This window comes from Bipolaris zeicola (genome assembly GCF_000523435.1).
Source record: "Bipolaris zeicola 26-R-13 unplaced genomic scaffold scaffold_117, whole genome shotgun sequence".
NCBI classification, from domain to species: domain Eukaryota; kingdom Fungi; phylum Ascomycota; class Dothideomycetes; order Pleosporales; family Pleosporaceae; genus Bipolaris; species Bipolaris zeicola.
This window is the reverse complement of record NW_006912166.1, coordinates 40,223-65,342: the sequence shown is the minus strand read 5'-3', so window position 1 is coordinate 65,342 and position 25,120 is coordinate 40,223. Positions and strand designations below refer to the sequence as shown.

Below are 25,120 nucleotides of genomic sequence, written 5' to 3'. Positions count from 1 at the left end.
TCATAGCTCATCTCGATTGCAGAGGTTGACCTCGGCCCGTCTCGCCAGCACCAAACCACCTTTGTGCCGGCTTACTCCCCTCCCCCACACACCGCCCCCGAACCCATGTCTGTTGGCAGCTCCCGCCCCAAGTCCAATAGGACTTGAACCCAACAATTAACCTGCTTGCTTGCCTGATCTGGATAGCTTTCTGGCTGGCTAGACTGTCCCCGAAGCGCCAGCAGCGCTGCCGCCTGCATCGCCTCCCTTTCCCGCCTTCCTGCGCATGCTCTTGCTGCGATGCGTGTAGTAGTTGCTGGGCTCCTTCATTTGCTCCTTGTCCAGCTGTTCTTGCGAAGGCTGCAATTTGCCGTCTTGAGCTCGCTCGCGCACTTTGCTGACTTTGGAACCCATCGCGCTGTGTGATGGTGTGTTTGTGCGGGGTGTGGGAGGTGTGGGCACTGGAGATAAGGGTATGATAGGGTTGTGTGGAAGAGGTGCTTGGTTTTCTTGTTGCTGATGTTGCTGTTGCTGCTGCTGCTCGTTAGAGAGGATTATAACACTACAGTCTGTCGTTAGTAAAAAAATATACGACGGATGTAGCCGGAATAGTCGAGAGCGAGTGTGTAAAAGGGAGCGCAATGGTGTCGCGTGCCATATTTGTATGCATTCTTGACATTGGTCGGGGCCATGTGACTTACGGAGGAGCAGGATGTGGTTCGGGTTGGGGTCTGGGCTTGTTTGGCGGGCGGGAAAATGGTTGTTTGTTGGATCGGCTTCTAAGGTTATAGCGTGATGTCTGTCGCTGCCTGTAGTGTGTGGGAAACAAGAAGTCAGAATCGCGTCAGGCGGAAGAGAGGGAAAGTCAATAGGGCGTGGGTTGGGCAAGGGTCTACTTACGGCCAGGATGACGTAGCAGGACGAGCCCGAAGACCCTGTTCAGCAGGGGCCGGTACCTGAATTTGGGGTCTAGGCTGCACTGCTCGTTTATTACCACTTCGGGCAAGAATGATGATACTAATTGCACCAAGTCAGTATGACGGGATTATCTTTCAAGCAGCTAAAATTGTGTACATCTGCAGATATTGGGGCAAATGATTGGCTGGTACATACGGTGGTGCGGCAGGTTCCGGGTCTGGCTGCGGTGGCGCTCTCTGACAGTCATTGACCTGGAGACTTGAATTCGACGGACTCAAATTTGTGCTGGAATGTCGAGACATGGCGGATGAGGTGTGAATGTGGTATAGCGATTTGTAGGCCAAGTCATAGATTTCAAACAGTAGGGAACAAGTTTCAGCCACGGACAGGGCGTGGGAAACTATCAAGGGATGCGAATGGGCGAGGGAAGACTGTAGTTCAAAGGATGCCACGACGGGCGCTGAAGACCGGGCGATATCCACGTTGGCCATTGTTGTTGATGATCCATGAGGCATTCCGTCTCAAGTCTTATATACGCCATGAGGCCTCTCATCTCAGCACACGCTTGTGCAATTCCTTAGTGCAGTTCTGCCTGTTGACCTTCACGAGTCACTGCCTTCGCAGTAGCATCATGATCTCCTACTTCGGCCCCATGATCCTTTCCAAATCCAGGTCCACGAGTAGGCGGAGGCCGTTTCCATGATCAAAGATGCGCTAAGGCCGTGGGTGAACGCTCGGCCAGAACGCGGTAGTCTTGTGTGAATGGGCTATCTTTGGGGCGGCCCTTGTCCGTAGCGAGTGGGATGGGTGGAGTCCATTGGAGGGACGGGAGTCTAGTCAGTGGGGTGCCTGAAGAGGCTCAAGTTAAGCTTTGGTGCATGTTTCTCGTCATTGCCCGGCCTGGTGTTTAGCTGCGAGGCCCCCCCTCGGGCATAGTGAGTGAGATGAGGACAGGTACGTTAGGCGAGCCATTTTGCGCAGACACGTGTGAGCCATCCTGGTTGCTTCCAAACAAGTCGTGTGGTAGGCGATGCTGCTGCTGCTGCTGCTGCTGTACCGTGGCTGTGCGAGGGCATCAGACGGCTTCATCTTTGGTGTGCGACTGGCCGCATGCAAATGTCCTTAGCTGGACGCCTTGTAGGGCCGAGCATCGAGGCTTACGATAGGTTGCCACCCTAATGGTCGTGGATGAACAAAAAAGGCCAACACTCATCTGGATGCAGAACGATACTGCGAAATGGGTTGGGGTTGGAGTGTTTGCATTAGTCTGGGACGGCAGCGTGGCACAGCTGGTGTTTGCCTGTGCCGACTATGTTGTGGCTGCCTTGGTACCTAGGCCCGCCGCCCCGCTTCCACTCCTCCACCACCACTCCACTCCACCGCCCTCGCTTCACGCGGCTCGTACCTGTGCCTGTCCCTCTCCCAACGCCCTTTGCCGTATCCCAAGTCTTGTCGTCACCATCACCACCACCTTCATCATCATCATCATCATCATCTTCATCATGGCCACCACCACCAGCAACAACAACAACAAGAGTAGCAACAGCTCGCCTTTGCCGCCCATGCTCTTCTCATCACGCGCGCACGAGTCAGCACTTTGGCCCCCCAATCACCATGCCGTTGGCCATACTACTTGCGATTGGTAAACCGCCATGGCCAATCGTATCCTCTACCATTTCCTCGGGCCTCAACCGACGTCCAGGTTGCCCAGTCATCGCAATCTTATCTCAGCTATAAAAATAATGATTCACGTGGAGCTGCGATGCTGCTTCCAGGATTAAATCCGTATCCCAATCATGTCTGCCTTGCCCTAAGCTATTCGCTTGCCGGGGCCTAATTATGACGCCACCAAGCCTTCCATAACGGCTTGCATCCCCATCCTTCCAATTGCACTACGGGCCATGGCCCTCGCTATGCCGTCATACTGGAAATATCAGTAGCTTCTAGCCCAAGCACCCTTTGCGACCTCTTCTCTCCGCTCGGCACTGTTGTAGGCGCGCCGCCAAGTTCTCGTCCCGTCGGTCATCGGTCGACTCTTCAATCTCACGCAAGATTACACCGACTTTTTTCATGCTTCAAAATATCTATAGTAGCCCATCTTGCTTGGGCCGATTACGTATGATTACCAATGGCCCCCCCCAAACACATAAGATGGAATGATAGCGGCTAGCAGAGCCTTTTTCCACCAGCGGTCACATATCAGGACGAACACTCAGAATGTCAGAATCGCGTCATGTTCGCTCTACCGGGCTCCGTCATCGCTTCAAGTGTGCCTCGTATATAAGCCGGGACATGTTTTGAAAACAAAACTCACGCGATGGAGTTGGGGTCGGAAAAATCGGACTCAGAAAGAGAACGCGCACAGATGGCCCATTGCCCGGCCTGACCCCACCAGTCCCTGCCTCTCTCCTGAGATGGTTCCGTTAGCTGTTTACTGGACCTCGAATGCGTAGCAACCTCTTGCAGATAATATGGAAATCGTCACAAACGATACGCGTCGAGACGTGACCACAGCTATAAAATTGGGTGCCCGTTGAATCGCGGGGGGCGTTGACAGGGGCTAGCTTCGCTAATCTGGCCAACCGATCTCGACTCAATGTTTCAGGGACGATCTGCGTCATTGATCGGTGCTAAGCCAACGCGAGAGATGAACGCGTCGGGAGAACACAGGATATCAACCTGCATCTTTTTCTGAACAGGCTTCAATTGTTGACCGGCGTTCTGAGGCCAGGTACCTGCGCATGCGCTGTCTTGCTCCTCTCAGACCATTCAATTCTCCACTGTTGTTTCCGACCCACAGGGCATACTTGACCTACCTGTGCTACGTATCACCTCGACCTTTGATACATTCTGCGAAGGGCGCCCTTACAATGCCTCCAAAGCGTAAATCCAACGGCATACCACACAATGCCATATCTGCGAACAAATACACTGACGCATCCGGCAACGCAACCAACAAGCGTTCGCGCATAGCCAAACCTCTTGATAAAACATTGATAAACAGCACGCCACTGCCAGATGGGACGGCAAGAAACTCTGAAAATAGCGCACCTGGAGATGCTATCCAGAACGGAGAAGGTGATTTTGACCACTCGAGGCCAGAAGAACGAGCAGGCATCGTCCACCGCAGATATTATCCAGCAGAAATGAGCAACGAGCGATGCGCCATGTACAACGCTAACGAGATTCCACGGCCAATTGCAATCTTGGAGAAAACTTTGAAAGATACGAAGCAGAGGAGGGATACGATACAAAGCGGAAACGAAGGTGGACACGGCGATGCAGTTATGCATTGGTTCAAGCGCGACTTGCGCGTACGAGACAACACAGGCCTCTCGAAAGCTGCAGCGCTCGCAAAGAGTAAAGGAATTGGCCTGGTTGCTGTCTGGATAATGAGTCCACAGGACTGGGAAGCACATCTTGTCAGCCCACCAAAATGTGATTTTGAGCTTCGTTCGGTGCAGCTGCTCAAGCAGGAATTAGATGAGCTTGACATACCCCTGTATATTGAGACGGCGGACGAGAGGAAGAACATAAAAAAGCGATTGGTCGAATTGGCACTTGAGTGGAACGTAAAGAATGTCTTCTGCAACCTTGAATACGAGCCCGACGAGCTGCGCCGAGAAGAGCGGCTGGTACATATGATGTTGGAGAAAGGTATCAACATGGATCCACAACACGATGACTGCGTCGTACCACCCGGAAGCCTTAAGACGGGTACCGGTAAACAATATGCAGTATACACACCCTGGTACCGCGCCTGGGTTGCATACCTCCATGCACATCCTCATCTTCTCAACGAACGCTCCATGCCAGAGAAGAATCCTGCCGGTTTCCGCGAAAATTTTATCAAGCTGTTCGATTCCAGAGTCCCTGATTTACCAGAATGCAAGTCTCTTACAGCTGAAGAGAAGGAGCGGTTCCACCATCTATGGCCTGCTGGCGAGTCAGCTGCTATCGACCGATTGGAACGTTTCCTCATCGAGAAAGTCACCAAGTACAAGGACACGCGTAACTTCCCTGCTTTGAACAATACTGGCCGAATCAGTGTACATCATGCAGCTGGAACACTAGCCGCTCGAACGAGTGTGCGTATGGCGAGGGACATTAACAGCGTGAAAAAGCTCGATGGGGGCAAGGAGGGCATAAAAGGCTGGATTGGAGAAGTAGCTTGGCGTGACTTTTACAGACATGTTCTAGTTCACTGGCCCTATGTATGGTATGAGTTTCTACTTCCTCTTCATCACTCAATAACTAACTTTCGCGCAGCATGAACAAACCCTTCAAGTACGAGTACACAAACATCGAATGGGAATACAATGATGCCCACTTTGAGGCCTGGACACAAGGTCGTACAGGTTATCCCATCGTTGATGCCGCAATGCGCTGTCTCAAACACACGGGCTACATGCACAACCGACTTCGTATGATAACAGCATCATTCCTAGCCAAACATCTCTTGTTAGACTGGCGTCTTGGTGAACAATACTTCATCACGCACCTCATTGACGGTGACTTCGCCTCAAACAACGGCGGCTGGGGCTTCAGTGCTTCAACAGGTGTGGATCCTCAACCCTACTTCCGCATCTTCAATCCTTGGACACAGTCTGAGAAGTTTGACGAGCAAGGTGAATTCATTAGGCTATGGGTGAAGGAGCTAGAAGGTGTGCAAGGAGCCGCAATACACAATCCCTACCAGGCAAAGGGGGAGGCGGCCAAGATTGCAAAGAAAAATAGGTATCCCGAACCAATTGTGGAGCACAAATTTGCGCGAGAGAGGTGTCTGGCGAGGTACAAGGCTGGTATTGGGAGGGAGACTGCGTAAGGGAGGGTTCCCTTCTTAAATATCGGTCTTTGTATATTTTTCAAACAAGAGGCTTTTTCCATCACTGGCGCATGCCATTTTCATGTGACATCTGCATATTTGTAGAGTAGACATGTAATGAACGTGAATTGCTCTGCTATGCTTAGAGAGGCTGCTATATTTAGCTAGTCATGCCAAGGGTCTAGCACACTAACTGTATTTGAGTTTAGCCTGAAGCCTCCCTCCATTGCAAGAACTCGACGTCACATTTCACACTATTAGTATACCGCGCTTGTTCTCTGCAAAGTTCCCAGGCAAATGCAAGGATCTCAGTACAATGTAAGATTTTTCCGAACTACCTGCATTAGCTCAGTGTCCTTGTACTGCTGTTTGTGTTCGATCTTGTATCATCTGATCTAAGCTTTATTTAGGCTTCAGCATCTGGAGATTTCCGCTCATCGAACCGTAACGATAGTCGTCGAGAGTAGTACTTGAAGAGAGTGCTTTCATAGCTATTGGAAGAATTGCTGTATCTTTCTCAAAACTTCGCAATGACTCAAACGGGGAAATGCGACACGTGTCGCCAGCGGAAAGTCAAGGTACAAAACTCTCTTATATACCTATATCTGGAAGATTCCGGGCATAGAAAACGATGAAATTGATTACATATAGACATTTACTAATACATATGTAGTGCGATGAAGAGAAGCCTAAATGCGGTGCATGCAAGAAGAAAGATCGTCCCTGCGCCTACTCATATGGAAGACCATCAGCTTTCATTGTACAAGACCCGAACCAGTTAACAAAACACGGCAAATCAAGGGTTCCATCTGTGGTTCATAGTTTCAGCTCTTCTGAGGATGACGCGATCTCATCTTCTTCAGCTTCTTCAGAATTGCGCATCACCACTGAAAGAAGAGTGGGTGATGGGCAAGGCTTCTTTCAGACCTTAGCACCAACCTCCAAGTCCAAGCCTAGACCGTCGAAAAAGAAGGCCAACATGCAGCAACGTGTACTGGAAGCATACCTCCAGCATCTAGAAAAAGAGTCTACTATAGTCCCGTATCAACCATCGTCTCCGGAAACCGCACTGATCAGCCGCTACATCGATATGCTTGGGCCAGATATCTCTAGAAAACAGCCGCTTGCCATTCTGGGGACTTGGATCCAGACCATACCGTTACGTATTGGTCATAATCGGTTGCTCGACCTTGCTGTAGAGTTTTTATTGAATAGCTATGCAGCGTACCGAGATGGAATGCACTCGAAACGAAGGCTCGCCAAAGCCACAAAAGCCAAAGCTCTGAGGGAATTGCAGCTTGTTGTTCTAAATGCTCGTACTGAGCCTACGTATGATCTTTTACTAGCGACCAAGATGCACTATGCGGCTGAGGTAAGGGACTACGACTGTTATATCTAAATGCAATCTACTCACATCCACTAGGCCCTTATGGGAATTGATACCATGTACCACGCCATTCACGCCTTTGGGCTGGCTGAACTGATGAAGGGGGGTAAGGCTTTAGAAGTCGATGACGAGCACTACTGGAATCTGATTGATAACACGTATGTTGACGATGTGAGTTTCTTCTTCTTCCACCTAAGCATCGGCCTTTTGACATGTAAAAGGTCAATGAAGCTATGTTGGCAGGTCGGCAATCGGTTTACTATAATGATTTCTACTTGTCGGCTACATATCCACCGCCCACGAACTCATCGATATCGCTTTCGCCAGCACAACGTGCATCAATGGCGATCATGCATGTTTTCATCCAATGCCCTCAAATAGTATGCTTGATCAGACAAGCAATCCCCAACCCCAAAGATACAAGCGCAATTGCGGCTGCAGTCTCGCATATGGAGTCGCTAATACAAGTCGATCTCCCACAACATGTATCTGAGCTGATGCAAACAGCCATCACCGTCGTACCAATTCCCGCGTCTCCGGAGTTCGCCGATCTTATGCCAGACACTCTAGAGTTCGATACCGTGCAGAACATGATTCTTTGCACGAGATACTGGATGTTGCAGAACCTATTGTGTGGTCTTGCCGATACCCTATACCGACGTTTCCCTGCAGAAGCAGCTCTCTCATTGCTGCCCTCCCCAGAAAGACTCCGAGTCATCGACATTGACAGCGCACTTCATCTCGCTAAATCCCTTCGATGGGCCAATTCTGTCTCCCAAGACTTACCTTTCGTACAACTGCGCATGCATACGCCAATTCAGATCTCCATCGGGCCATGGCAACGAACCATCCGTAATCTCTCAGCCCAGCGCTCCAATTCTCCAAGCATACAACCCGACATCGATGCCGAGATATCCCGGGCTGAGCGCATGAAGACCTGGGCCATTGACCAATGTAACAAGATTCACTTGCAATGGGGCGTCTCCGCCCTTGAAGATAAACCCCTTCTCGAAGCCCTCGAAGCCATGTCAGGCGAAGCTATACCAGATTGGCTACCCGTCCGCGTGCGTTTTGAAGCCGAAGACGGCGAAATGGTCATGAAGCTAGACTACGAGAACAAAACGGGTAGCTACTCTGAACGCTACGATATCAATGAGCCGCCTAAACAACGCTCGCCGCATCCAAGTTTACCAGGTCAGGAGTGGCAGCGAGAGGCTCTGCATGTTCAGGAGCTCCCACTTCGAGGCGCAGCTGTGCAAGGGGATAGAGGCGCGACTGAGCAGGTACAGCAAGGTATCCAGTCACAGAATGAGTATCTGAAGTCGTACCCTCGACCTGCGGATTTCATCCACGGCACTGGAAGGAATCTCTGCTCGACGTCTGGATGGTGGCCTGAGACGCCTAGAACGTCTACTGTCCTTTTCGACCCCACACATGAAGCCTCCACATTCCCACGCATGTCCCCTGGATCTAGCGAAGAGACTACGGATGCAGATATGAGGACTGATCGTAATCCAAGTTTGGCGTCAACCTGGTGGCCGCAGTCCCCAGATGGGTCTACAAGTTTGTCGGACTCTGCTTGGAGGAGCTTTTCCACGCCGCCGGTGGATGGGAGGAGCGTGACGGTCACGTTTAATAATAAAAAGAAGAATGCGTGTTTTTCACCTGCGTGGACCAATGAGGGTTAGCGGATGTGGTACAGGCAGTTGCGACCACTTTGTGTATTCTAACTTTGAGTTCATGAAAATGTCATTATCATAATCATCTTGTCTAGTAGAGTCCCTTTCGCGCTCCGCTCTTTCCCCGCCCTTCACCCCATACGCAGCATATGCTTAGACTTTCACACCAACTTTGGACCATCTGCGCCTCCAGCTCCTTTGTTACAGCCAGTACTTCTTCTTCGCCACCTTTTTTAGCTACCGGAATGGGTTCGCCATTGACTTTTCGCTGCTGGTTCCATGCCTTGACTTGCTTTTGTGTGGCCTTCTTAAACACATGGATGCTGGTACGTTCGTTGAGATAGCTCGTAAAATCTTCGAGGACAATGGGGTCGTACATGAGAATCTTCTCATGCCACGTGGGTTTCATAGGATCTTTGGTAGGCGGTAGGGAGCGGATATGCGCTGTGATTTGTGCAAAGACATCGGGTTTGATATGGACCCACTCTAGCAGCTTGGTCGATATGCAGTGTACCGGCGTTAGGCTTGCGTCAGATAATGGGCCCTGTTTAGCTTTGATACCGGCACCCGCGGTGGTTTTGCTGGGCGATGTGGTAGGTGAGAGAGATATCAGTGGTAAAGACTCTGCATCGATGTGTTTATAGACCCGCGGTGGAGTGGGAGACAATGCTTCAAGGGCTTCGTCTTCTGAATCAAGAATCTCATCGATATCAATGAACCGACTTGGTTCACTGGGCGGAGTGGATGGCACTGCGTTCTTCTCCTTCGACTTCGCCCTACGTTTTGAAGACAATGGCTTCAATAGCGGATTCGAAGACGTAGAGACTTTAGAAACAGTAGACTGCGACTTTGACGGTCTACCACGTTTCTTGGGCGATCCATCACCTGTTCTCGATGTAGATGCAGGCGGCCTCGACTTCGTCGCGGGACTATACTGCAGCTGCGCCGAAGGTGGTAAGTCAAACTCGTCAATATCAACAAAAGTATGTTGAGATTCTGCGTTCTGGTTCGAGGGTGGTGGTTCTGATTCGAATGTATCGATATCTTTAAAATCCAATTTGTTTGTATTAAAGTCCTCTGTTCTCGAATCCTGCAGTCGAGATGGATTCGAGAGGTGGGGAGGAGGTGTTGGCATATCAGACGAGATGGTAATAGGTGGAGGAGGGTCATGGGGTATGTCATCGATATCAATGAATGACGATGGGCCGACAGGGTCGTTCCGGGTACCATCGGACTTGTTGTGAGTGACATCCATTAGCAGTGGGATTTCTTGCGTTCGGTCAGGCTCGAGAATATACACATCTTGCATGTGCTCTAACATGCCACCGTCATCATCCCGCGCGCTTGCAGCCCATAAGGCTTTCTGGCCCTTGCCCTTGGTGAGTCTGGACCATGCCGAAGGCGCGACAAAGGAACAATTATCGGCCCTTTCTGCATCTTGTTCTGACTCCTTGATCGCGAACTGGATTTGGCGGATCATTGTTGGGGATTCTTCCAATGCCAGTTGACTTGATGTCCCAAAAAGCACATCCTGTTGATCAAGTCGTAACATTGCCGCAGCAGGACTGAGCAGCTTCTCGGCGACAAGCTTGGGCTTAGCAGCAGATTTGGCCGATACTCTTTTAGGTTTCGATTTCGCCTTTGGTTCGCCTTTCTCAGCTGGCGCTTTTGGGCTATTACGCTTACGTGGTAATTTCTTCTGGGGTGAATTGGTACCCGATGTAACCATGTCATTCAATGGCACCGCGGTCGTTGATGTTCGAGGCTCAAAGAAATTTTCCAATGCATTGTTCGGGTCAGACTCTTCATCTATCTGACCGTACTGTCCTGTCACAAGGTCTGTGATGGTGCGCGGCTTTTTCTTGGGAGCTTTGCCTTTCTCAGGTGACGAATCGCGGGAGTTAGTCTGGTTGCCGGGTATCTCTACTAACTGAAGACAAACATCAGCAAAGTGACTTCATTGGGTAACCGGCAACAGCACCTACCTCGATACGTCTTCTTTTCGTAGTGGCCATCACCTCTTCAACCAAACAGCCCGCTTTTGTAGTTGTTTGAGCCGAGGGTGATTGTGCGTAGGCAAAGTTAGAGAGCAGGTTTGTAAATCTGTCCTCGGCATTCTGTGCTAGCGATATATTCTCCTTTCCTGTTAAGTCTGCATTTGGTGATGTTGTGGTCGTGTCGCGAGGAGGCGTCCAATCTTGCCTTCGTACTAGAGCTTGTTCCAGCTCTAGTGGCTCTGCAACAGAAGTTGGTGGTTGCTGTTTGAGTGAAGTGACCTTCTTAGGCCGTGGACTATCTGGCACATCCCATATAGATGCAGGATGACCACCTGATCTGTCTTTTGTCTCTACTGACTTCTGAACTGATGTTGATTTCGAGGCGTCATCTTTGTCCACCTCCGTTTGGAAATGCGCAGAGACGACGGATACATCATCGGGTTGTTCGTTGCCACTCTTCACGGCCGTCTTCTTAGGTTTTGTGACTCTCATTCTCTTTGGTTTCGCAACAGGCTCCACGGCCTCTTCTTCAGCCTTTTGTTTCTTAGCACGCGGCTTGCGTGGCTTCCCCGACTTGGTGAGCTTCGGCGCATCCGTAGTCTCACTTGGGGCTCTGGTGGCGGACTCGGAAGGTTCGTCGTTAAAGAAAGGCGACTTTGTAGATCGCTGTGGACGTCGTAGCTCATCGTCTGAGTCGAGAATCTCCTTTTCTGACTTGGGGTTCTGCTTGCGCGCTCGAGACTTAGGTTTGGGCTTCTCAGATTCATTTGTAGCAGCAATGGACTTCTTCTTAGACCGCTTTCGAGGCTTTTCGGTGTTCTCTACAACATCTACTGTATCCTTCTGCAATCGCGCTTGTTGTATCGCCGTAAAGTCATCGTCTAGCCGGCTTGTAAAGTGTTCGGATCGTACCAAGTTGCCAACGGTGGCAAATCCCCTGAGTGCACCCTCAGGGATAGGGACAGCATTAGGGTTGGTGGTCGACGCGCCGGTTGTTGATCTCAGTGGACTTGCAGGACGAGAGAGTACCAGGGGTGAGGATGCGGGTACTGCGACGCGACGGGAGGGGGCATTGCGCTGCGGGGAAACCGCCGGCGGACTCGAGCTCAGTATCACGACATCATAGGTACTGCCTACCATGCTGAGGCGTGGAAACAGCCTCTGGGTAGCCAATTTTGAAGAGCGAGGAGGCACAAGCCATGTGCTTCAATTGTGTAGTGTAGGCAGTGAGTAGAGGGTGGCGTTGTGAACCAGAACAATGCACGGTCGTTGGCGTCAATCGAAGTTCATTGCTGCAACACCAAAGTGACTATCACCACTTTCCAAAACCTTGCCCTACCAACAAGGCGTAGTCGTCAACATTTCGCAAGTCATCCGCGTGTCTCTCCATAGCTTCGTAAAGACCTCTTTATTCCCTTCATTGATTTCATCTCTTCTCTTGGGTCATCTTCAGCTTGGTGATGGTCTCAATGGCAGCCCTTCAAGACCGCAGCTGCAGGCCTCTGTTCCGGTGCTCATACTACAGTCAAACTTAGCCGCCAACAAGTTGAGAAGAGACCAATACATCTCTTCTATTCATCGGGACTCGAGTCTTCTGATCGCCCTGATGTTGCGGTCGAGATCTAAGCTTGCAGAAGCCCTCCCACGGCGGCTCCGATCGTTGGGCCTAGGTTGTTGCGTCCTCTCTCAGCGCTCATGTCATACATGGAAGCAAACTCCAGTGTTCCTTCGTAAGTCATTCCCAGCATCAATGCTGAACCTGCGTGGCTGGTAGCTCCTGCCTGAGCATGCTTCCTTTGCCCAAAACCCTTCTGAGGTAACCCCACCAATGCTCAAGCTCCAGCAAACTTCCTGCTACACACGCATAAAAGCTGACCAACGAAACACAATAGGTTTCTTGTACGCCTTATTAATCATAACTGTAGTGCGTCACTCTCCAGTCTCACAATCACTGTCGCCAATGCTTCGGACCGGACAATCAAAGCATACAGGAAATCTTTCTTCCAGCGTTTCGACGGACTCAATCAGGTGAATCCTACGTCCTCTAGGGTCAGCATGGGTAAATGAATCGCTGTTTTCCTCTCCATCACACCCACGAGCGCTCCAATACCAGCAGTAACAGCCGACAAAACCATAACGGATAGACAAGTAACTCTGGTAATGCCACGATGCACTCAAACCCAACCTCCAACTTGGAATTTGTCCATCACCTCGACCGGATGAATTCCACTATGCTGATGGGAAGTGTAAAAATTAATGGCGATGTCGCGTTCCTTGATGGCAGGGTATTCCATGGCTCTGTCCATACTTCGGAAGTGACTCTCTTTATCGTCGAGGGTTCTTCGGAAGGATACTGCTGTTTCAATTTCAGCGGATCCCAATGGCATCCAGCAAAAATCGCCGACCCGATCATTGGTTTGAGAAAATTGATCCAACTGCCGAGAATGATTCGATCAGGCGTAATCGATGCCCTGTGAGGAAATTCGCCTTTGGGATATCAGTAACGAGTTCGCGTCAAAGCCATCCAACATCATTTCGTACAAGTGATATCCGGTGCTTTCCGAGCATCGAATCACAGCGGTTATAGTGATGTGCTGAATCGTCTAATCCGAAAGCGTCCGTTGCCGTACCTAGGTCCAAAAGTCAGATGTCAATATCGAGCACCTGGAACATGCCCCAGATCAGCAGACCAGTACAGCTAGCCGTGACAACACAAAATTTCTTATCGTGTGAAAGAATTCAATCTGCTTTAGCGGCTTAATGCTAGTACTCAACATGCTGCTCTTATTTGCCTCTATAGGCGACACTTGCTCAGCATATTCCTTCCGCTAAAGGTATCCGCATGGACCAACTCGCTGCTTGTGTCACGCCCGCGGTTCTGGATTTACGCCGATCCATCTCTTTTGTATAGGATTCTCAAACATAACTCAGCTACAAATTTATCATCGGCTTGCGAATACTTCCGCAACTATACTGGCAGCTTCATCTCGGGAACTGGGGGTGCTGGCGATATCTGGTCTCTGCAAAAGTGGTGGAACTTCTGCGTCAACAAGGCGGCCAAACCATATTTCCCGCCATAGCCTAGACATACTGTGTCTTACAGAAGTGTGGATCACAGCAGTGGTCTCATTGGCGAAGTCACTGTGATAGTCCTTACACCTTTTATACCGCCAACGCGTAGGCCCGGCTTAGCGTCCACTTTGGTCGCTGCATGAGTTGCTTTGTCAACCCGGATAACATTTGCCATAAAGTTCGAAATGACCCAGATGCAAATTTTGGGATTGGCCTGGTTTTGTGCCGAGCCGATGGTCCAATATTGGATATGCATTGTTGTCGGCGGTTGACTGAATCTCGTGCGGCGGTGCTTGCAGTGATGGGGGAGCTGCAGGAAAATATCGCTGTGTACTGTGTCCTGTGTCATATGTCAACATCATGATCAGGCAAAATGCGCATAATACTCACAAGGGTGTTTGCGGAAACTCAGCAGCCGCCTAGATTGATGTCTCGCGTATGGGCATCTCCGCTCAGATATGAAGGTTGTTTTGCTTCCGCCGTCTGTTCCAGGCTTTTTTCTGGTGGTTGTGAGCGGGGTCTCCCTCTGCCGGTCGCATCTACTTGATCATGCTGAGAGCGCAGTAGTCATTGCCTCATTTCCAACATATGTGGGGTTGTCTACGAGAAGCGTTGCCATGAGGTATCGTTACAGTTGCTATCGACGGTCGGAAATTCTGAGTTACACTGTTTTTCCATACTGGATTGCTGTTGGCCACGAAGCCATCCTGGAAGAGTAGCTATTCAAACGAAGATATCGCTCAATGCTGCGTTTCGTCGGTTGCAGTAGGGGAGGTCGCAATACTGAAGCTGCCGATCGCCCAGAGGTCATATATTACCCACTTGGATGCCAAAAGTATGCCGCCATTGTTCGAGACCAGAGTGTGCGTGGACCTGGGCCACAGCTCTGCCTCCATCGTGCGACCCCGATAGATACGCAAACAGTCACGGCTAATGAAACCGCAGTCGTAAATGCCTTGAGAATCAACTTCTTCATATGAAAGGTATCCGCGAGCTCATGGAAGGCTGCAGCATACTCGTGTAACCCAGAATAGGTGATGGTCATGATGCTCCTCATCGGTCGTCCCCCTCAGCGGTGACTCCACGAGCTTTATCAGAATGATATCGAGGAGTGCAACTTCGTCTCAGCAGTATCAGAGATACAGGGAAGATCGATCCATGGATATTTGTACGAGACCTGAAAGTTTTGTTGGAGGTCGGAAGACAGAGGGCGGCAAACAAGTTCTATCCTCATGGATGGCCTCTTATGTCGCACGGGCCATCACGACTGAGAGAGCGCCGTGCAATAGTGCTCTTGCCATGAGAACAAGAAGACGATGCTGAGAGTTTCTGTCAAAGTTCCAGGCTCTCCTAAAGGAGAGAGAAGCACTTGGCCAGACGGCCGTGCCAGAAACGCCATGTACAGTGCAAGGCAGGCTATGAGGCCTGTCCAACACTCTTTATCGACAGGAACAGTAATGTCCCAAGAGGAGCGCACGATCAACTCTGTTTTTCAGATACTTGGCCACGTATCCCAGACAGGGCTGCTGTCAGTGTAGGATGTTCTTGTCTGTCAGGTCAGTTACCAGTGATGAAAACGTTGCTCCTATGTGCTCTCCACTGCGACATGACGCGAGAAGCCCATATTTGCGTCTGTTAGAAGTCACAGCACCGACATACTGGGACCGTTAGTAACCAAAATATAGTGCTCACGTCCCGATGAACATTCGGGCTGAAAAGGCTGAGACTTCCAGGACAGTCTCCAACTCTCATACGCGTGCCATGATTCTGTTGTCTCATCGACACTTAGAACAAGCGCTCATACAGGATTTTGATGATTAGTATGCAGCTACCATCATGGTAGTATATTTCCCGGATCTTTCATCGGTAAAGAAAGTCATTTCTTCTTGCTACAATAGACATAGAGGTAAAGCATATTTGGCCCGAACTTCATCAAACAGTATCAATTCATAGTAGGTATATGCTGCTAGAGCCGCTCCTTCAACTAACGATAGGGCTGTACTTGATATGAATTCACAAGACGATGTATATGCGGCTCGTTGCAATCACAGCAGCCACACCCATTCTATCATTTTGCTTTTCGAAAAAGCCACCATTGATGCGGGCGCCTGTGACGGCATAGTATTCGACCTGTAGGAAGCCTATATGTAGTTTCAGTAATGAGGTAAGGTCATGCAACTAACGTACACCAAAATTCATGGAAGGATGGCATGGTAGCGGCTCCTATCAGACACACATGAGCTTATGAAGCTACCCGTAGGGATGCCAACCTCCAGAATAACTAAACCCTGCCGCACAAGGCAAACCAATGAATTCAGCACATGAGAGATGTTGTTCTTATACAAAAGTAAGTTAAAGAAACCACAGCAAGGCCGCGTATGATCTTGCATACCGACCCTGTCTTTCTGCAAACGAGACTCCCTCTCTGTATCAGTCCCCTTCTTCTCCAACCGACTTCTATCTGCCTATTTCCTCTGCCCCTTTAACCCCCTGTATAGCCCGTTCTCCTGCCCTTCAGCACCGTATATCTCTTTTCCCATCCCCGCCCCCTCCTATTCTCTTCTGTTGCTGCCTCCTTCTTCCTGAACACCCAGTCTTCTCCTCAAATCTATTTGTCGTTCCTGCATCTTATCCTCCTCAAAGGAATATCCCGGTCTCTCCTTACATCAACTCCGAAAAGCGTTCAGATCCACACCTTCCACCCTTCAGCGATCCCAGAACAAGGGGCTTCGCTAGTATCATAACTACAGGCATTCTTATCCTCTTGCAGGCCCTGAGATTGTTCTTTTGTATGTTGTGATGCGGGGTGGAAAAGAGCCGCTGGGTCCGCGCCGTGTAGGCTTTGGCTGTATGAGGTTGGATGGCGGGTCGAGGGGCGGTAGGATTCGGTTCGAAAGGTGGACGAGAAGAGGAAGAGGGAGTTCTTGAGAGCGTAGTAGTAACTGTTAAGAGGACGGAGCGCGGTCGGTCTGGAGGATGAGATACCCATATCTCCCTGCGTTCTTGTCAGCTTTGCATCCTTTCCTATGTATGTGCGCGCACACACGATTTGAGGTCATACCTTTCTTCATGGCCCTTTGAAGTTTATTTCTCGATCTGCAGTTTAGTTTTCCGTCTGTCGCATGCACCTTCGCCGCCAAGTGTCTAACCTGCGACTGCAGAACTGCGAAGAGGTATCCCTTTTGCTATTGCGCGCAACAGCACCGCCTTCGGAATCACCAAATGCTGTCACTCTATACTGAGTTTCTGGTATACCCTTATTCCAGGAAGACCAGCCCTGCTGGTTGTATCTTTGCGCTCGTCATGGTTGCGTTACCACACTCCAGCAAGGTACTTTCCTTGGTGCCAGCCATGCTTGCTGTCGCAAATTGACAGCACGCCTTCGGGCGCTTTGGTCAGCAGCAATTGCTTGATTCTAGCACATGCCGTGAGCTGCTTGTCCATGCAGTTCTGATGTGTCCATGCTCCCGCATGCTTGCTCAAACATGCAGTGACACTAGCTGGCTCGTCGCAATCGCTTGGTCCAAGTTTTCTGTGCCATGCTGCTGACAGTGCTTCTTCTGATTCATTCCAATATCTGAATGATTATGTGTTTGTCATATGCCGCCTGATAAATCGCTGGCAGTGTATTGTTTGTGGCTCGATCGAGAAGAAATCGCGGGGCAGGCTCGGGGCCATGAGTTTCTTTCGTGGTATCGGAAAGTATGCCTACAGAGGCTTTTCCTAGGGCTCTGTCAGATCTTGCAGTTTGAATTGTCTCTTGGCATACCGGTATTACTATGGAAACAGACCTTAGGAGGATGCTGCTTAGTAGTGCAACAGCTAGCTTCGCGGTAGCATGCATCAGGCACAAGGCTGTCTTACAATGGACTTTTGTTTCTGAGTCTCTTTTATCGAATCAAGAAGGGACTAGAGGGGTCTTTTGTAGTAGTGATGCGGATACGCGCTCGTACTGGCTGACTTCCAGAGTTCCAAGTTCAGACACTTGAGTATCCTGTGTTGGATCAGTACTCACCTTCTATTAGCAGCCATCTTTGAGGCAGTCAGAATATTTCTGATACTGTTATGTGCCGTTGGTTGTGTGATAGTTTGATTTCTGTCTGTATCAGAAGCGGACTGGTGAGGGTTCGATGCTGGGTCTTGGCACAGCTTGCTGCGGTAACAACAGTGCTCCATTCCAACGCTACAATCAGGCAAACAGATGCCGAAGTCCAAAACTCTCTGTGTTGAGACTTCTGAGATTACATTCGATATCTGCTTCTGGTGTTTCATCAGCCTTACGGGTTTCCAGGTCAGCTACGTTTTCACAACCTTTCTGTCCAGTGATTGTTACGGTACTCCCGTCAGCAGTATAGCCCTTCTTGGAGTCTTCTGTTTATTTCTGACAACATAGATAGAGAAATACCGTAGAGCGACCTGGATATTGATCGTTACCCCCCTTCGCGAGCGCGCGTTCCTTAACCGACTTCGACGCTGTCGATGGATAAAATGAGAGATATCAGGCAGTACACCCACGTGTTTTCCACGAACAATACAGAACAGAAGTTCAGAAATTTGGGTTCACAGGGAATCAGGCATACCTAGGGGAAAAGAAGGTTCAGTCTGATGCTGAAGCTTGATGCCATGGTGCTGCCAACCAACACAGTTGGCGCAACTATCAGCACGAATGTTCCGGCAGACGCAGGGCGGCTGACATGGATACAAAGACTGGTAAGAACAGTGAGCGTTCTGGTCGGCATAAACAGGTCACTGTCTCGAGCCCAGTGCCAGGGAGAAATACTGGAGTGTGTCTAGGTTTGTCAATAGCGCAAACTGTTGTACTGCCCACATATCGTGCCACCGCCATTCGTGTCTATCTATGCTATTCACTCTTCTATTGCAAAATTTGGATAAGCTCTCAGCGCACCTGTCTGACAAATTGCACGCACACACGCAAATTTTCACTAGCAACAAGTCACAACATTGAAAAATAGAGTAGAAACACGATATCATTGATCTATGAATGAATGTACCCAAGCTTTTCTCGGAGGTCAACATAAGAGCGCGTTGCTTTCGTTTCGAGATGGGATATTGATCTAGGCCACTGTACTTGAAGACGATGGTAATTGAGGTACCACATCTCTGCTTAATCAGATGGTCAAACACAAAGCACAAAGACTTGTTTCAGGATCTCGCATAGATCCTACCTTTTTTCTTTTATCAAGTGCGACTGATGAGCGTCGTTGCTGCGCGGCAGCTGTTGTGATTCGGGGTTGGCGGAGGAAACCTGTAGTGCGTTAGTAACAGAAAGGAGAAAAACGAAAGCGGGTAAACAAGGCAAACAAGTGAGTAGATCTCACTCGTAGCACTCTCAGAAGAAGTGAGGTTATCTTCATTTGAAGTCTGCGTTGAAAACTACAATTTTTCCGTTCATCACCGAGTGTTGATAGGCCGCGCCAATGTGTAAGCAGTGAGGGGAGTAAAGGAAGACTCAGCTTGATGTTACCATAAGGTGCAGTGGCTGTTATTTTGATGTTTCTCAATCAATATCCGAGTTTGGGTGCCTCCCGGACATCTGGAGAACCTGCAGTGCGTCAGTCATATACAGAAGAGGCGCTTGGTGTATCTGTGAGTCAGTGAGCTGTCCTCAGTTAAGTGCTCGTGATACAAACGTATCATTATCATAGGGAAGTCAAAAAATACAACTGTCGTAAAGACAATCATCATCGGACGCGGTGTTGGTGTGGGAGAGAGATAGTAAGGGGTAGACTCAGCTTGGTATGGGGGACAGAGGGAGATAGAAGGTCATGGTTGAACCTCACAAAGGATTGGATTTGAGTGTTGAAGAGTTTGTGGGAAGTGAGTGAGGAGGTTTTTATAGTGAGCAGTCAGACAGTGACTTGGAAAGTGGGGCGTTGCGTGGTGGTCGCCGGCTCTGGAGCAAACGCACCTTACGCACTGGTGAAATCTACCCTTGGAATTGACACCAAACAATACATTAAGCACACAAATTCTATCATAAATTCTATTAAAATGCCTACAAACCATCGGAACCTTCCAGGAACAGGCCGTCCTGTTGGCCGTCAAGCTCGTCGAGCTCGTCGGGGCAACTTGCAGCCATCACGGGCTGCTCCATCTCCGTCTACGAGAGACCCCCCTCATCCACCTAGTGATACCCCCTCTTCCCCTCGTCCTGATTCCCCTCCACCGCCTCTTCGCATCATAACAATCGGATTGGCAAGAGAACTGCGAGAAGACGTCGATAGAATCTTGTCTAGCCTCACCCAGAGGGCAGCCTTCATCACTTTCTTGATGGAGGATACCAGTTCGGACTACGACACCGTCAGTCGGCATGTACAAGCTTACATGTTCGAGTTTCATATCCTTCTTCGAGCACAGAGGGATATGGAAGTCGCTGAGGAGCGGGAACGAAACTTCTACCAGTGGTGGAGTACCTTGAGCCCTGTAAGTCTATCCCAGACGCAACTTGGAGATAAAACCACGTAAGCTTACTGACTACCACCCAAGGCTGAGCAACAAGAGCGCCTGTCTCTGGCCCAAGACATGGCTCCACGGCGATGGCCAGCAAAGGCTTGAATGTAAACCCAAGGCGATGACAAAGACAACAATGATTGGGCTCCAGCGACGCACATCACTGGAGTCAGTCTCAGGTACGTCTAGCCTCTTACTATCTCCCTCCCCATCTTCACCTTTCGCAGCGATTTTCTCGCTCTATCCCCATGCTTCTCCTATAAGCACAGTGGCACGCAGAGTCGCAAGAGCAAACACCTTTTCTATCCTCCGGTCTGAAACCCGCTTTCATATTTCTTGAATGCGGAGTCCGACCGTACGGGCAGAGAAGGATCATCGCTTTTTAACTGTACTGCAGTGATCAAGATTATTATCCTGTAGTAAAGACAAAGCGATGACATTCTTGTCCATTGTTTTCAAGTTCATACGTGGGCACAAACAAGAAGCTAACGATGTACATTTAGTTAAGCCCTCTTTACTGCCACCGCATCATCCAGAAGTCCCGAACAACCCCAACCCCCAACCCCGACCGAATCTCCCGCCGTACCCCCCATTCATCGATATATACACCCCGCCGATTGCTGCTTCTCCGCCTTATACCCCACCTGCTTAGACATCTTCTAAGCCGCATCCACCCTGAATTTCGGATCTTCTCCATGGACCACCGTGCCCCAACGTTGTCAGTTGGCAAGCAGGATACAGGAGAAGAAACAGTCACTAAGAAAGGATGGGCTTTAAATTTAGATTTTCTGTTTGATAACTACTTAATATAATCTCTTCTGCGTTGACCCAATACAACATCCGACATGACCACATGATTCAAATTCCTTGTGTAACTACCGGGGATATCACTGTGAAGGCAATATAACCATCAACTTGATACACTGCTTCACCCATATACAAGCAAATAGCTTCATGCCCAATCATCTTTCTCCAACAAATCCGCAGCACTGTCGATGGCCTTGGTAACGATGCCAATCCAACGTTTAGTAGCCGCCTCGTCACCCTCTCCAATAGCTTCTACTATACCAGGAAAGGTCGCGCCCGAGTAGCCAGTCCACTTGCCCGGTGCAAAGACCACATGCTTGAACCAGCTTCGTCCATCAAGTCCTTCAGGAAACAAGAACTTGCGCTCCAAGTATTTGTACTTATTGTTGACTGCGCGAATGGCAACAAAGAGTTGGAACTTCTTCCAGGGTTGCCACCAGGGGATATGGTCGATGAGGGAGTACTGAAGTTCGAGATCGGCAGCTCTTTCGTCGTGAGCTGCAGAGGCTTCGAGAAAATGGGATACCGCGTCATCAAGCGGTTGCCAGCTTTCGAACGATAGCGTATCTGGAGCAGCCACCTGTGCTGTACGTTTGGCGGCTTGGACGTACTTGCTCAGGCCGAGCGCGTAGTCTGTAGCATTGAGCTGAAGGACGGGCGAGTCAACGAGCTTGGCCGCTACGAGCGCCCAGATTTTTGATATGGTGGCGTGGTACTCGAAATTAGGGTCACCGTACTTTTTCATCCAGTCGAAAGAGTCATAGTTGCTGTGGTAGTGGTAGACTGCAGACTTGGCGTCAAAACCAAAGCCCATGTCAATCGATGGGATACCAGCAAAGTCTTGAAAGGCCGTGAAGTCACTGCCGGATCCCATTGTCTCGATCTTCTTATCCCATACGTTGTACACCGACTGGCCAGGTACGGTCTGGTTGGGAGAGTGAACCATTTTAACTAGGTTGAATTAGCCATATCCAATCAACAGAACATCAATGTAGACTTACTAGCTTCCTCAACTACCCTGCTCAACAGCGGTGCAGCCGAAAGTTTGAAGTCTGGCCCATTTGTGCCAACATCGACATTGAGGTATGCGACAGTTGAAGCAGAAAGCCAGGGCAAGTATTCCTCCACCCATTCCGTACTTCCGACCAAACCGTACTCTTCGCCATCCCAGCTCGCGAATACGATGGTTCTCCATGGCTTCCATCCAGATTCCATCGCAGCACTGAAGCTTCGGATCACTTCATTCAGAGCTGCAGAGCCGCTGTTAGGGTCCCCTGCGCCTCCGGCAATCCACGCATCCCGATGATTTCCCAAGACAATAACTTCGTCGCTGATCGTGCCGTTGATGACTCCAATCACGTTCCAGAGTGGTGTTGTAACGTATTCCTGTTCATTTATGAGATTTAGGACAACGTCATCTGGAGACGGTCCAACATTGTACTCCACACCCTTGTAGTCCAAGCCACCGCCGTGCCAATGCTCGTTGAAAGATGATGCTTTCGGACCATGACCGTTGAGAGCCTTAAGGAGAGGGAGGGCATCGAGGTAGGAGATAGGTAGAGATGGAATATGTGGCATAGCATGATCGACCGGTTGGCGGGGACAGCCAGGCTTTGAAGGGTAGCCAGGGGTAGTTGGGTCACCTGGGGCGAAACCTGAAGGAACCACAGCATTAGCAAAGCACTGGAAGAATAAGGCTCAACTTACTCAAAAACTGGACACTTCCTCGCTGGACACTGCTAGGCTCTCTGGCTGGACCGTCTGGATAACATGCGACGCCGTTCTTCTCGGTGACCTCACCATCGTCGCCAGGATCGCTGTACATGACCACGCCAACCATACCTAGCTCTTGGGCACGCTTGACCTTCAGGCCACGGAAGACACCGCCGTACTTTGCCAGCGCAATCTTGCCTTCCAGACTGACGTTTGCTGCCCTGAGTTCCTCAAAATCCTTGTATGTGCCATAGTTGACGAAGACATAGGGGGCCGTGACATTTCCTGAGGCGCTGTATCCGTGGAAGGTGGGTACACGATCTGCAAGTTGGCTTGACTTGTCCTCGTCCAAGACGTCTTCTTCCAACAGCGCTTCGTACGTAACCTTCCATGCGCCCTCTGAACCAGCGGAAACATCCTTCTTCTCGTGCCTGTCTCCAATCCTTTCCATCAGAGCCAGCCGGTGACCTTTTGGATAGTTGATGTACACTTCATAGTCGACGATGGTGCTAGCGACTCCCCACTCCTCCCATCGTTCTCTTGTCCATAGTGCCTGGCTAAAGTTCTTCCCGGCGAGATGTGGCCCGCTGGTATAGTACCTGCTCCAGTATTCCGCCTTTTCTGCGCTTGGTGTCTGAAGCAGAGTCTTTTGTAGGTCTTCAAAGTCTAGTGCCGTCTTGCGTGCCCATCCTTCAGGAACTTGTTTGGCAGACGAGGACAAGAGTGCAGATACTCGTGATACAGAAGCTTCATCGTCTTGGGTAGGAGGCGCAACAGCGAGAAAGAAGATGGCAGCAAGTCCACCGGCGATTATTGTCGCGCTCAGGAGGGTAGTGCAGAAGAATCGAAGGCGATGGTACGGGTAACGGTCGCGATGGGGGCGCACATCGACGCGTTGAATCAATGGACTTCTTTCGTCGGCCATGGCTGTTAGCTTTTCATTGCTCGCCAGGAGCTTTGTGTACAAGGAATGATGAGTCTTCGATACCTAACCAGAGGTTCTGGAGATGATAAGGCCAACTCCACCCAGCAAGCTATCGCGCTGTTTCGGCTGTAATGGCGTCACCTGCCTGAACATCTTATCCGCTCGTATCTTAGCGCGCATCTTCTGCCAGGGGTGCAAAGAGCCGCGGCATCTACTTGCATATCGAAGCTGCGGGCAACTACGACGAAATTTAAACATATCTCATTTTTGCTGTATCTTCATTTCATCGTCAGCATGGGATGGTGTTGGTCGCTTTGGTGATGCCATGCCAGTGAGCAGTGGCGCGTGCCAGCATTTACACAGTAATTTACACGCAGCCAGTGGCAGAACAAACACAACTGCTCGCTGTGAATTCGAAAGCCGTTGTCCACATGATTTTTCAGAGTGCTCCTTTGGTTGTATCCGGGCCTAGTTGTTGTTATTGTCCTTTTTCTACTTGGTTGCATCTTAGCCATCTAATTGGATTACGCAAAGTTAACCTCAACACATGCAGCGCTCTATTTGTCTTGACGTGGAATCCTCAAAATCACTTCCAAAAACTCGACCCGTTGTAGAAATTCGGCGACTTGAATGTCTGTTGTTCCACCACGTCCTCGAGGTATTCAGCAAGATGGTGGTATTCAAATGCTTATTTGCCTCATTAGTCGACTAACAATAACTCTTACAGACGTCGAATTGAGCAATGAGAGCCATTTTCACTGTATCTCCACAACTGAGGGGTATTACAGAAGATCAATGTGCACCATGCAACGGCACGCATGAACCTGCAGTAATAGATGTAGCTTTGAGAAAGCACAAGTAGATGAAATGGGTGAAGTACAATGGGAAGTAGGTATTCAAGAAACAAGTGTCACTGTTGGCATGGGGATATCTGGGGCACTTCACATGGCCTAATACTCATTATGCTGAAACACGAGGACTTTGACTACCAATTATTCCCTGCAGGGCTCCATAGACAGCATGTATCAATTCAAGACGATACAGAGGCCGAATCAAGCCACATTTACGGCACTGAAAGAGAAAAACAGAATGCCATTCACACAGAGGAATTGGGGATCTCATCATTCCCAATTTTCTCCGAGTGCCTAATCTTAACCTGTCACGTTCACTGACCCTTTACTAAGCTAAAAGGTGAGTGCAAAAAGCGTTTACAAGTGCTATTCAGACGTGTCGTTTACCCTTCACATCCCCCTCTACCCCCATCTCCACACACATTCCCATCCCCACCACCACAAAAGGCAAAACGCACTTCAAAAAACCCGCCTCCAACAAGTCCACCTTCCAACA

At 49.8% G+C, this 25,120-nt stretch overlaps 8 protein-coding genes across 8 annotated transcripts; 4 read left to right on the top strand and 4 right to left on the bottom strand.

Moving 5' to 3' along the window:
- Positions 1-198: 198 nt before the first annotated feature.
- Positions 199-1,388, bottom strand: COCCADRAFT_27647 (uncharacterized protein; the record flags this gene model as incomplete). Its single annotated transcript, XM_007715816.1, has 4 exons — positions 199-541; positions 681-788; positions 880-996; positions 1,093-1,388. 4 exons carry the CDS (start codon positions 1,386-1,388, stop codon positions 199-201), a joined length of 864 nt encoding a protein of 287 aa, XP_007714006.1.
- A 687-nt stretch (positions 1,389-2,075) lies between these two features.
- On the top strand, positions 2,076-2,543 carry COCCADRAFT_27646 (uncharacterized protein; the record flags this gene model as incomplete). Its single annotated transcript, XM_007715815.1, has 1 exon — positions 2,076-2,543. One exon carries the CDS (start codon positions 2,076-2,078, stop codon positions 2,541-2,543), a length of 468 nt encoding a protein of 155 aa, XP_007714005.1.
- A 1,224-nt stretch (positions 2,544-3,767) lies between these two features.
- COCCADRAFT_27645 (uncharacterized protein) lies at positions 3,768-5,722 on the top strand (the record flags this gene model as incomplete). The annotated part of the gene is made up of 2 exons (XM_007715814.1): positions 3,768-5,116; positions 5,167-5,722. The coding sequence occupies 2 exons, from the start codon at positions 3,768-3,770 to the stop codon at positions 5,720-5,722; spliced, it is 1,905 nt and encodes a 634-aa protein (XP_007714004.1).
- A 530-nt stretch (positions 5,723-6,252) lies between these two features.
- COCCADRAFT_100685 (uncharacterized protein) lies at positions 6,253-8,797 on the top strand (the record flags this gene model as incomplete). Its single annotated transcript, XM_007715832.1, has 4 exons — positions 6,253-6,300; positions 6,396-7,094; positions 7,146-7,280; positions 7,331-8,797. 4 exons carry the CDS (start codon positions 6,253-6,255, stop codon positions 8,795-8,797), a joined length of 2,349 nt encoding a protein of 782 aa, XP_007714022.1.
- An 82-nt stretch (positions 8,798-8,879) lies between these two features.
- On the bottom strand, positions 8,880-11,925 carry COCCADRAFT_38262 (uncharacterized protein; the record flags this gene model as incomplete). The annotated part of the gene is made up of 2 exons (XM_007715831.1): positions 8,880-10,718; positions 10,774-11,925. The coding sequence occupies 2 exons, from the start codon at positions 11,923-11,925 to the stop codon at positions 8,880-8,882; spliced, it is 2,991 nt and encodes a 996-aa protein (XP_007714021.1).
- Positions 11,926-18,186: 6,261 nt separating this feature from the next.
- Positions 18,187-18,357, bottom strand: COCCADRAFT_100635 (uncharacterized protein; the record flags this gene model as incomplete). Its single annotated transcript, XM_007715830.1, has 1 exon — positions 18,187-18,357. A coding segment is annotated over one exon (171 nt), but the record flags the coding sequence as incomplete, so codon positions are not given.
- Positions 18,358-19,869: 1,512 nt separating this feature from the next.
- Positions 19,870-20,433, top strand: COCCADRAFT_100642 (uncharacterized protein; the record flags this gene model as incomplete). The annotated part of the gene is made up of 2 exons (XM_007715829.1): positions 19,870-20,301; positions 20,365-20,433. 2 exons carry the CDS (start codon positions 19,870-19,872, stop codon positions 20,431-20,433), a joined length of 501 nt encoding a protein of 166 aa, XP_007714019.1.
- Positions 20,434-21,280: 847 nt separating this feature from the next.
- On the bottom strand, positions 21,281-23,773 carry COCCADRAFT_6467 (uncharacterized protein; the record flags this gene model as incomplete). Its single annotated transcript, XM_007715807.1, has 3 exons — positions 21,281-22,086; positions 22,137-22,790; positions 22,843-23,773. The coding sequence occupies 3 exons, from the start codon at positions 23,771-23,773 to the stop codon at positions 21,281-21,283; spliced, it is 2,391 nt and encodes a 796-aa protein (XP_007713997.1).
- Positions 23,774-25,120: the final 1,347 nt, after the last annotated feature.